Source organism: Poecilia mexicana, unplaced genomic scaffold, assembly GCF_051168715.1.
Source record: "Poecilia mexicana isolate PSO_F unplaced genomic scaffold, ASM5116871v1 scaffold_21, whole genome shotgun sequence".
Lineage (NCBI taxonomy): Eukaryota > Metazoa > Chordata > Actinopteri > Cyprinodontiformes > Poeciliidae > Poecilia > Poecilia mexicana.
In genome coordinates, this window is record NW_028263390.1 from 5945363 (window position 1) to 5958548 (window position 13186).

Sequence of the window (13186 nt, forward strand, 5' to 3'; positions counted from 1 at the left end):
CAAATTGGGATAGTAAAATGCATTCACCAACACTACAGGTAACAGAAAATTGCATTTATAAATATACCTTCTTCTATTAAGACGATATTTGCCGGAGTACTGAGAGAAATAATTGGATTTGTGTTGTAGAAAGTGCTTCGCTACACTCCGATTCTCTCCAAACACTCGTTTTCGGCGAGGTAATGATTGGAGCACCACACTGATTCTCTGGAAAACCAAGCTGGTTTTTAACTGTTTTTGTAAAACAAATTAAGAACTGGAACCGCTCTGCTGGAAAACGCCCTACACCTTGAAAGTAGTGGGAGCGATGACAACGCTGAAAGACACTGGAGCATCTTAGGAAACGCTTAAAAAAAAGCCAAAAGGGGCGGGGAGGGGGAGAGATCCACTTCTAACACAAATAAACTCTTGTATCGATTTAGCTGCTTCTGCAGTTGCCATTATTGTAGCGATACGTCTTGGACCGAGCGCCGCTGCTTGTTCAAATTAATATACATTAACCTCCATCGTACTGACTCAAACAATATAAATCTTTCTTTCTTTCCGGTTTTTTTTCTTTTTGGAGGAACAAATACAATTTCTCATTGTAAATGGCTCAGACTGGGGGAAAAGTCCCCTCAGTTGAATGGATCTCCACCGGCCCCCTCAGGCTCCCTGTTCGCCTGTGGCAGGATGAATGACTTAATATGTAGTCACTGTGTGAGCTGGATATACTCACACATGGTGCACTGATATCCTACATCAATGGGCTATTGCAAGTTAATGACCAGCTCTGCGAAGGCTCATTTGCAGGAAATATGGACAGAGTTAGAAAAAAAAAAAGGAAGCAGGGAAAGCAGGTGCTCCTGCGGTCGAGGAGCTCATAACGGAGCGGCGTGGTTGTGGGGATTCTCATTTGGCTGTGTGATCTCTCACAAAGACTCAGCTCAAGCTGAAAGCCATTCCTACCACGTTGCGAAGACTTCGGACCCTCAAAATTCTCTTGTTGCTTGAGAATGTGCGTGTGGATTTGCATAATCGTCTGTAGGTAAACGACAGCTCTGAGCTGCTCTGCGCTTCGTTTGAATAGAAATGGCAGCACTTTTGGGGCATAAAAGGAAACCGGCGAAGCAACGGCAAACGGGATGAGTCTTTGGCATCCATCTTGTTGTGGCGCCGCCTCCTGCTTTCATAGCGTGAGGTGAACGAATGAGTGACAGACACCCACAGCTGAACATCCAAAACATTTGGGAACATTTTCTTTTTTATTTCTGGGAATTGTTTGAAGTCAAGGGAGCAGAAGACAATAATTAAACTGGTTTAAAAAGCCAAGTACCAACACACACACACACACGCACACACACACACACACACAAAACAATGAAAAAGAAAAATACACACTGATTTGCATGTAAATGAATGACAACTAATTTCTTCAATAAATAAAGACATAAAAAACATTGTATTCCTGGAACATAATGTCATATAAATGAGACGTGAAATTAACTATACAACTGAAAAAAAGAGAGAAAAAAGCAAATTGACAAGTTGAGCAGACAAGACAGTAACGTCACAGTAAAAATGAAATCAAAAAGCAAAAACAAAGAAAGTCAGTAAGGTGCCAGCACAGATCTCCAAATCCACCATAATCAGTCTTTATTATCTTATACTGGTATTTTTCTTTTGTTTTGTTTTAGATTTCCAATAAAAAAATAAATAACATGATGAAAACATAATTTCAGAAGAAAACCCTCGCTGAGATCCGAGGGTTGGTGTTAGACGGCATCAGATGGTTGAATTTTCATGCGACTGAAGAGAAACGCCATCCAGAGAGACTAGACTTCCTGTCTCTCCAGACTACTTCCTGTGGACATCCATTATTCACTCCAGGACAAACAAATAATAAAAAAGACATGTTGCTACAGCAAAAAAAAAAAAAAAAAAATCTAGTCAAATGTACAACTGTCTGGACATCAGGAGGACCAAAAAAAAGAAAAGAAAAGAAAAAACCTTCAGAAAATTGCCTTTTTCTGTACAGTAATGAGTCACCAAGCACACTGGCTAGCTGTACTAAACTATGTAAACATTTTTGTTTTGACACAGTTTTCAGTGAAAACTGAAGAAAAAAAAATTTACTTGGTCACACTGCAGTAAGATTTTAACCCTACGTTTTACTTTTACCAAACTTTGACCGTGACAGTTACACTGTTTGCAGACACAAAGTATGTTTTGTTTTAACACAGCAGGTCAATTAAAAAATGTAAAAGGAGAAATATGTCAGAGATTTTTTTTTATACTAAAAATCAAATTTGAATAAATGACTATATATTTTCGTTCTCTGAAAGCTTAACTTGCTCCTGCAAGCTTGAGGACCATCTAAAATTTGGTTGCCAAGGGAGCAAAAAATTTGGGGATACACGATCAGCGGCGACTGAACACCGTCGAGTCGACCTCAACTGGCCATTAGTTTCTTTGACAACAGACAGAAAATCATTCATCTTAATAAATAGATACACAAGTAAAGGGATAAATGAAAACAACCGATAAAAAAGACACTTTTAAGCACATGTATACGTTACCTCATGTCGCGTCCATGACGGCTACATTTAATGAACCGTTTGAATACCAAAAAAAAAAAAGACAGAAAAAGAAAAAATAGCGTTTTGACTTCCAACTTTCCCCAACAATCATGATTTCTTGAGGTCCCTCACTTACACAGATGCCAGCACCACATCACATACACCTCACATGCATGCTCAGAATGGCCAAAATGACAGTGATCGTATTTTACAGGGTTACAATGGACGGGGGGGTCAGTAGAACTCCAAGGATTACACACCTCTTCACAGTCACTTGGGGTTGTGTCGGGGTGTTCGAGTGATAATTCACACCGTTGAATGTCTCCAGCGGGAACTTTTCAAATCGTCCCGATGGAGTCGTACTGCATCGTCTCTTTGTAACGCTTACAATAGTAAGTGAGCTCCCGTGAGCTGAAGTTCGTCTGTAAGCGACTCCGCGAGTCTAGAGTTCTCAAGAAAATGTGTTCTTTTTAAATCACAGTTGCCAATATGGTACTGTCAAAATGTTTTTTAGCTTTGTTCTAAACAGTTTATTCAGGTGTTGTGAAATGATTCGATTTCTATACATAATATTCCTTATCCTTGTCTTTCGGTCTCTTGCTACTTGCGCTGCCTTTAGCGCTGCCGCTGGGCGTTTTATCCTTCACCACAGCGCCATTGGTTTGCGCAGAGTTGCTGATGTAGTTGCGCGTTTCGTCCACCTGGTAGGAACCCTCGTCCCTGTTTCTGTACTTGTACATAGCGTAGAGGAGGATGAGGATGCAGAGGGCGGCGGCTGACACAATGCCCACCACCATGCCCGTGGTACTGCTGGATTCACGGATCACCTCCGAGGCTCCGGGCGGCACGCGCCTCACCACGCCGGGCACCGTGGGCAAGGCGGCGGGTACTGTGCGCAGCATGGGTGAGGTGATGAAGGGGCCCCTTGGTTTGGTGCCGTCCACATCGAAGGATGTCGGACGGGGCAGCAGGACTGGCATGTCTGGCTGCAGAGGTTTAACCTCGCGATTGTCCATTTTCCCTGCAGGCAGCTTGGGTGGCATGTCCGAGGGGACCGCCGCCGCCGGTGTGCCCCGGATGTCCGGCAGAGGCGAGGCGGGTGTAGTCCTGCCTGCCTCTGAGGCCTTGCTAGGCCTCAAGTCCTTGGGTTCCCACTTGGGCACGAGAGCTTTGTAGCCGCCTTCATAAGCCGATGTGGTCAAGATCTTATCTGTTACCAGGGAGAAGGTGGTGTAAAAATCTTCATCGTCAGTCGGGGGCAGGCTAGAGTCGAAAGCTTCGCCAGAGCCAAACCCCGAAATCACCATGCCATCATCATCATCATCATCACCACCATCATCACCACCATCACAATCATCGCTGCCTCGGTCCGACAAGCAAGGTACCCCCGCCTCAGTGGCCATGGCCAAGGATTCTTTGGTGGTGTCGATAATGGTGAGGACGGGGCGGAGGGTCGGGGGGAGGGGGATGAAGGGTGAACGGGTGGATACAGAAGGGATGTCTATGGGGTCCTCAACTAGCACGGGGACGACTAGCTCCCCTCCTGCAAAGTGGAAACAGAGAGAGAGAAGTCAGGGGGATAGAAAGTTTCCCGCCACCAAAGCAAGAAGCAAGTCAAACACACACACCAAAAAAAAAAAAGTAAAACAACCAAACAAAAAAGAAAAAACTGAAAAATGCAAGAAGCAAAGCCCGATATGGAAAAAAAAGAAAACCAAAAAGGAAATTATGAAAGAATAGAAACACTGTACCAGTGCAAAACCAATGAAACTCAGAACCAAACAAGACCAGAACTAAAAAGGAACAAAAGAAAAACAGCCATAAATGAAGTTTACATTGCATCAAAAGGCTTTGAGGGATGCACAAGGGTGAGCCACATCAAACTGATACCCCATTTTAACTCCTACAGCTCCTTTACATTCAGACCGCAGCAGAACTGAGATTCATGCTGACCCGTTTTCTTATGCGGTGAGCTATAATTGCTACCTTTACATGATTCTGTCAGCAACTACTTAAATGGGCTGTTTTATTGTCGCCTAAGTGTTGACATCAAAAGGTGGACTGTTGAGTATAAAAAGAAGCCATACTACCATCTGTTTGTAATAGAGTTATGTTATTGGACCTAAACCAAAATCGAAAAAAACTTTAGCAAAAAAGAACTGATCTGTTAATTCTAGGATTTTCACATAAAATTTCTTTAAGTCTAACCTGAAGACTTCATTCCTACACAGAACAGAGTGAGATTCTTGTTTATTGATTCATGAAAAAATGGAAATAGTAAAGTTTGTAATGCATGCACAATGTGAATCTCAAACATTTAGAAGGGATGTACCTTCGTCTCTGAGCGACTATAAGATTAAAGTAAGTTAACCTTGTCTGGTGTTTTTGTGTTGTATTTTTACATTTCTACAGATTGCACCATGTTTGTACAGTATTGAATAGGGTTTGTATACTGTATGTATCTGTAAGGTGCTTGTGTTGCCTTTGTACAGGCTTTGAATGACATTTGTACAATGTTTGTGTTGTATTTTGCAGTGTCGTACAGGGTTTGTACACAGAGTTTATACTGTATTTGAGATTAGAATTAAGTAAACCTGTGTGAGAAATGACCAGGCTGGCTATCAGTTCATGTTGGTAAAGTGCTTGTAGACTCCTGGGATGGGTTTGTGTGGTAATTGGATAATTACTTGGATAATTACCACACAAATCTCTATACATACTGCAATGGACAGTGTATAGAGATTGTACAGTGGACAGCTCTGGAGAGTGTTGTAAGCTGTCTATATGTTCTTTTAGTGGTCAAAAAAAATGAAAGGGTTTTGGAGTAGAACCACTCCAAATTGTGTAAGGATAATCTAGTTGCCTTGACTTCAGTGGGCTCCCCTAGTTGTCCTAGCCTCTTGCCTTTTGACCCTACAGTTACCACAATGGCACCGGGCAGTTCAGCGACACCTGAATGTTTCCTGACTTGGTGTGACTCGAGTCTTGCTTTCAACAGCTTGTGCTCCCCATTTTGGCATATATACCAGAGAAATTAATCCCTTCCCCATAACTGTCTATTCCTAATACACAAATTTACCAACAGGACGCTACTACAAAGAGTCTGAAACATTCAGATGTCAATTGAAACTGCATTTCGTTCTGCCAAAGTGGCTTGTTTGTACATTGCAAAGGCTCACAAACGGCACTATAAAGAGATGCAAACCTTTTGGAACAATAAAGAAAATCAGAATGGAAGTGAAAACAAAAGAAACAATAAAATAACAAAATAGTAATTAAGGCATTGCAAAAAGACTTTGGAATTAGAGCAAACATTGTAATAAAAGAAATAATAAAACATTCACAAAGTAAAGCCACAGATAGAGCTAGTCAGATAAAGGATTAGTAGTAGGTAAGAAGGAAAACAGGTAAAGAAAACCAAAAGTCAGCTTGGAAAATCATAAAAGCCTACAAAAAAAGAAGAAAGCATACCATCGGCTTTTTTCAACTTACATCAACAAATTGCCCGCATGATTTTGGCAGGAAGAAAACAAAATTTACAAAAAAAAGTTGTGTAAGAATGCCTTCGGACAGGTTAGATTCTCTTTAACAGCTTCTGGTTACGTAGTATATTATTCTCTGTTTAGACAGGATGGTATAGGGAGGCAACAACATATACATCCACACACATGACATGAAAATAATCTTCGTCATTCTGCTCTTTTTTTTCCTTTCTATTTTTAAAATTTATTCCATCTTATAAAAAAGAAAAACTGTACATTTATGATTCCTACTTTTATGGTTAAATCTTGGTAAATATCTACAGCTTGATCAGATGACTCTGTAGCTTAGCTCTTTTTTTCTGCTTCTTTTTGCTCAACATTTACTTGTTCATCAGTCATGAACAAAATGAACTGTACATATCTTAAGAGTCTCTACATAAAGGGTTTGGGAGGAGGGAGCGTGAGACGGGGTGGGACCTATGAACATACTAGGAAGGAAATGACATAGATGGGGGTGAACGTGTACATCAGTTGCCATGTCCATGTAAAGGCGGCACGAAGCGGTCGGGCGGCATTAGAGCTTTTGGCTGTAAGGAAGGGATGGGGATATACAAACAATGAGCATATACATGCCCATCTACAAAAGAGAACAGCACTCTCAACACTGACAGTTTTACAAACCCTAAGCTGCAACTTCTTTGCCATGCACAAAAAATTCGACATTCATTGATTCGATCCCAAATTCCAAATTAGAGATAAGCTATTCAAGAACAGGTGAGTGTGAAAGATAAGCACATAAACAGTTTGGAAGAACTTTTTCAGTAACAGTGGCAGGAGGTTTGGGGGGAGTTTACTTTGGAGATGGCTTCTCTTTTTTCTCCATGAAAGCAGTTAATTTGAAACTCAAATAAAGGCGTAGCAATTTGAAACCCAATATCAAAAATCTGAAACAGGAAGAACTTCATAGGGAAAAGAGGAAGCGTTATTCTAATAAAAGGGACAATTTGAGACTTTTTGAAGTGAGGTTCTGTTTGAAGGATGTGAGGAGTTGATGTCTTTATCTACAGTAGACGACTGTTTTGGCATCTTCATTTTGGATGAGTACAGAACGAAGCTAACGGCCAGTCTGACATGAGCCAAGACCAAAGTGAACAACTCTAAGAAAAAGTACAATGAAATACTTTTAGCACTTTACGCCTGTGTGATACTGTTCATCTTCAAACTGTTATGTTTGTCTAGCGAGCGTTAAGATACATTTAATTATATTATCTCCTGGGCCTCTTTAGTCACGCATATACTAAATTATGTAAAAAAAAATTTTTTATCACAATATACCATAAAAGAGATATAAATTTAGGAATAAGTTAGCCAAAATTAGGCTCAACTTCAACCACTAGATGGCAGCACAGAGATTTGAATAAGATCCTACATTTGTGTGGGATGAGCATAACCCGACTGGAACAGCAGATCATCTGGGCTAAGACTGAACAATTCGAGATCAATTCACATCAACAGTCAACATAGGATTAAGTTTAATTACCCAGTAATATCAAAATAAGTCTGAAGGACTTTTAGATTTTGGAACTAAATAACATTAAATAACTTAAATAGAGTTCCTAAGAGAGTTCCTAAGTACTCTCAATATTAGAGGAAAAAAAGGTAATCTTGCACAGACTTGCAGAATAATAGACTAGGGTAGCATAGGGCACGATTCTAACCAAAGCAGTTCATGCAAATGTATTTCACAGATATTTGGTCAGCTCAGGGGAGTAGATAGAGACCTCCAGAAGCAACCAACAAGATCTCTTCATGATGGGTTTTAAAGTTTGTTCCCAAAACCTTTCATCTTCTCCCCAGTGGCTGCTGCCAGGGAGAGGAAACGTCCCAAGATCTCAGCTAACCAATCAGAGACAGACTTGAGATAGTCAATGAAAAGTGAAAGCATGTTTTTAGAAACAGAAAAAAAAATATGTCACTGCTATCATGGTACTGTCTCTAAATATACGAAAAAAGATGAAAGACATAATGAAAATAAAACTGAACATTAAAACCGATGAGGTCATTGGGGGAAACCACCTGCAAAGATATTTTGATGCATTAAGAAACACAGTTCTTGTAGGTTATAGGCCAAAATAAAGTGATTGTGTGCATGTGATTATGATTTAAAAGTCAATAACATAAACCACTATAACTTTTTTGTAGATTAATGTTATTTTAAGAAAGTAATAGTCCACTTTGGTCTTGCCCTCTCTTTGGTTAGCCGCTAGCTTCGGCTTCCAGGAGCAACTAAACCTGGATCTATTCTAAATGAAGGTGACAAGAAATGCATCCACAGCAGAAAAGATACTAAAGGCTTAACCTTTTGACAGAACCCCACTTTAAAACATCCTGAACTACCCCTTTCAGGAAGAAAAGAAAAATCATCAAAACATCGGCAGTTCTCATCAAATTAGCTGAAAAGTTAAAAAATCTGACATTATCAGAAAAAAAGGAACATAGTTTTGCATATATGTGTGTTGACATATATGCACAAAAAAAGACAAGAAGCAAGCAAGAAACAAAGAAAGAAACAAAGAAAGAAAGGCATTGAATCTCTCACACTATCAAAGATGAACAACCAGAAAGCACACACTGAGGCAGACAAAGAGAGGGGGGGACAGCTTATAGGTAAAATGTCACCACCTTCATATAACTAATAATACGCTTATTATTAGTTACTTCGTTACATTTCTCTTGTTAGTATTTTTAAACACGGGACAGGGCGTGCAGTCTGGATGTACGTCAGAGAAAGAGAGGGGGGGGGAAACATGTGGGTTCTTTCGTTTGATTCTTTGGATTTCGTAGTTCCACTGTAAGAAGTTGGGTTAATGCATGCTTTAAGTAAGTTGCATTTAGGGAGAGTAAGATACAATAACAAATACAGCAAGCTAGGGGGATGAGGAGGGGGGTCTACGGTCAGTAAAGGGTACTGCCATCAAGGGCTGTGGGATATTTTCTCAAGCAAAAACCATTCATTAGTGGTTAAGGGGGAGAGAAGGTGCATTATGGGTGATGTATAACCAACATTAAATGGCATTTAAGCCCACCACATCCGCCAATTAATCAAGAGGTGGAGCACAGCGGTAATTAACGAGCTCTCCTTTTTTTTTTTGTAAAATGATTTGATGCTTTGTGTTGCGTGCATAACCAACAGCCTTTGCTTGACAGTTAAACATCTGGAGTTCCACAAGAGGGCGCCGGGCGGCGAGTTTATTCACGCCTCTGGGGGATTTAAAGAGATGCTCGCGTTCGTCTTTACATATCAGCTTGGGCTTCCTGGAAAAGAACGCCAGCGCTGCTCATCTAGCATCAAAAAAACCAAAACCCCAGGAACGGATCGGAGTGAATTTGTGGTCTGTCGTCACTGTGATGATATACCAATAACATAAACTGTCCAGTTGGATAAACAACAGTAACACTGCAGCCGATTCCGTCTCATGGCCTTATTTATCCAGCACTTCCCAGCTTGTTTGCTTCCTTTCACTTTCGCTGCTTGGCAATCGGCTCTCGGCAACTGTTAGCTTTTACTCTGTATCAACAAAACACTTGGATGAGGGGTGGAGTGGGTGGCTGGTGCGGTTAGGGGGTCTCCAGTAAAAGGCAGTGCAGAAGGCCTTGATGTTGGGTAAACACTTTAATCCTGTGTAAGCTCCTGCACAAGCAGCGGTCGTCTTGCTGCGTATCTGAGGCAGACAAATTACAATGCTAATAAGTTTGCTCAACCAGATTGGGTTTGTTTTCCAAACTTTGCCTGATGGATGAGGAATTTTTTTTTTTTTACTGCGAGGGTTTCTTAGCTCTTTATTATCCCCTCCGCCGCTCTCCACCTGGACCTGCTGCCACTTACTCAGTTCTTTTCTTCCCATTTAACTAAAACAAAGTCAGGACCTTTGAAGAAACTAAGCTTGGCACTGGTCAGAAGATCCAGTTTGCAAACCAGACCTCATTTTAGGAATCTTTTGTCAAGATCCAAACATGCTACTACTCAGTAAATAATTAAACATTTATAAGTATGATAAAAATACGGTTGGACAAAATCAATAAACCAGAATTAGAATGTGTCTGTATGTATGAGACATTTTATCTGAATAAAAAAATTAACAGAACATTTGCTTATTAAATTGTAATAAATACATTCAATAAAAATACCTAATTTCAGTCAATAATAATACTTGATAAAAATAAATATTCATAAGATCACTAAACAACTAAATAGTTATAAGATCACTAAACAAAAAAAAAATATATATAAAAAAAAAGTTTAGGCCCTCAAAAGCATCAAAGGTTTAATGTTCCACAGTAAAGAAAAAATAAACACAAATATACGTATTATGTCAAAGTTTCACTGGAAGAACACCTGACTTCTAATAGTAATTCTGACACTTAACTTTAGTTACCAAACATTTCATTATTCTTCATGAAAAAATACAAATTAATATTGTAGTAGATTTTTTTTCTTTGTAATTATTACAATTTTCTCCAGATTTTTACATAAAAAATATTTAAGACTGCATGAGTTTGGTATTTTGATAGAAATAAATGCTTTTTAAAAAATGTTCCCATTTAATCATTGTAGAAGCCTAAATTCAATTTTAGTTCATTCAGACCTTTTGGATAAATTATGTTTATATTTCTTATACTAATTTGTTATATTGGATTACTAAGGTCTTGTAAATTTGCATAAGTAATTGGAGTTAAGGATTTTAGGGTGTGGCCAGGCAGAATCAGTTGGGCAGTTGGAGTGGAGCCACACAGTTTTTTGAGCTCTCTCTCTCTCGCTTTCTCTCTCTTAGGACTCTTTTGTTTATTATTTTTGTGGAAAAGTAATATTTGTACCGTTTTTATTTTGAAGTAAACTGTTAACTTTTACCAAGAGGACCTAGTTTGTTTGTTTTTTTTGGTAGTTTTTTTTTCGTCATCAAGTGGACTGAAGGGGAAGGAAGGAGAGCGTCAAGCTTATGGCTTCATTATTTAGGAACCTACAATCATAAACATTTCAATAATCCTAGATATTTATTTATTTTATGTATGAATTTTCCAACTTTATTTAATTGATCACAAGTAGAAATATTCATTAAGATACACATTTATTTTCTCTATTTATTCTGTTTGGCCTTAAATATTAAAAGCTTGAACAATTATTGGACTGCTGTTGTGTTGCTGTGCAGGTTGACTGATCTTATCTTAGGGTTTATTTGATGGGATAATAATTAGACATGGAATATTTAAACAGAAACTGAAGTAACTTTTAATTAGTTTTAAAGATTAATTTTGGTATTCAGCTATTGTATTTAATGCTTCAGTCTTTGCTTGTCATGTGTGATACTTAGGACCCTTATCTTCTGCTGGTTGTGTTCCTACCGTTTTCTTAAAAAGCATCTTAACTTGCTCGATCTGATTGGCTACATCAGCAGCTTCAGGGCTCCAGACACAGAAAACTCAGAGCAACACTTTTTCCTACTCTTCCCCCACCTCCCTTCCCTCTTTTCTCTGCCCAGCCCGATCAGCCTGTCTATCCGCCGTTTGCTGAGGTTTCCAGATGGAGATGAATCCCGGCGTTGTGCGAGGGATTTCGACAATGCAGCGCGGCGAAAGCGGGCTGCTGAACTGAGTCAATGAGATTTTGATGCAGTAAGATGTGGAGGGGACAAGTGGTTCTGGGCCCTGAAATCCCATTATGACACATCCATTGTACCTGGAAACCTGCAGTAGCAGATTCTTTCACCTCCACCGAGGTGCCGAACTGATTACCAGGGAACCATCAGCTCACACTCAAGAGTCATGACAGGGATTGTGCCGGTGTGCTGAGCTTCCCCAAAAAACTTGCCCCTCGAAAGCCTTCTGCCTCATTTAAATATCTTATCTCGTCCCTGCATGTTACGCTTCAGCCAATAGACGCCTAAATTGCCACCGATGGTCATTCATTCCAACCTCTAAAAGCTTGCACTGACGAGTGAAGACCGCGTTTTCAGGGATGGAAGAGCCACCCAACGACTCTGTTCCGGAGCTTTCAGAAGGTCCTAATCTGTCATCCTGTGGCTGGCGGCCTGCCGGTGCATTGAATCGGCGTCTCCGGTGGGCGTGGCGACTCGCCCCCGTCAGCCGCTCCATTTGCTGCACAGCCATTAGCCCCTGCGCTCGGCGGACATGTGTCAGCTGGATAACCTTTAAAACTGATCTCAGCTTGGCGTCAAAGTGACAGCCGACCCAGCGGGCCGTAACCAAGGCCAGAATCGTCGCCACAAGGAAACCCACTGATGCATCCCTATCATACCTCATCCTCTACCTCCTCGCTCTCACTCTTCACAGGCGGTAATGGGAAGATCCTTGCCTTTCCGTCTAAGCAGTGGTGTGAGTAATAGACTCCAAATGTTACCCATCCAAAGCCGACGACATGAGGAGACATTTATGCTTATATCACTCTTATTTATGTGTTCCATCCGTTTGATCCGTGTTCCACTTGATCAAAGGGTGAGGCTAATGGTGCCTGCAGGACCATTTATGGCCTGTTTGTTAAAAACACTGTCTCTTTAATGATGGGCTTGACTTGCGCATGGATAGTGAGTCCCCCTGGAGGAAAATTACATCTATGTGTTTTTTAAAAAAGGAGCGAAACAGCCTACTTTTGCATGTTTCTATTAAGACGGGAACCAGGAAGAAGTAAAAAAACTGAGTCAATCTAGGCAGAACGCCCCATCCTGGGCGACACTGCAATCACAAATCAGCGCTGGATTTTATTGGAATTGATCGACAAGCTAAAATATTACCAATGCTCACACTAATAACATATTTCCATTTCTTTTTCATCTCTAAAGATGATCTTTTCATTTCAGCTAATGCCTCTGATGGAGCTCTACCCTGTTGCCTTATTTTATATGCATGGAACCAGGCAAATGCAAATAAGCTCTGCCACTACTTCCACCAATTTGCCTGTAGCTGCTCATACTGGACTCATGAGGACACTTATGCTTCTTTGGCCACATTATTGAACGGCTAATGAAGTGTCGGTGATGTTAGATAAACTTTATCCCCCATTACTAGCTCTTGACAAGTCCCAGCCTGACAGATGGCATATTAGTTTGCTACATACAAAAACCCTGGCTGTCT

The 13186-nt window shown here is 40.4% G+C and overlaps 1 protein-coding gene across 1 annotated transcript in view; it reads right to left on the bottom strand.

Moving 5' to 3' along the window:
- Positions 1-1225: 1225 nt before the first annotated feature.
- Positions 1226-13186, bottom strand: part of LOC106904914 (neurexin-3b-beta-like) — a 47628-nt gene continuing 35667 nt past the window's right edge. Inside the window, exon 3 of the mRNA XM_088002226.1 lies at positions 1226-3768. Within this exon, the coding sequence (XP_087858352.1) occupies positions 3119-3768 (650 nt within the window). The 3' untranslated portion in view covers positions 1226-3118. The remainder of the gene's footprint in view (positions 3769-13186) is intronic.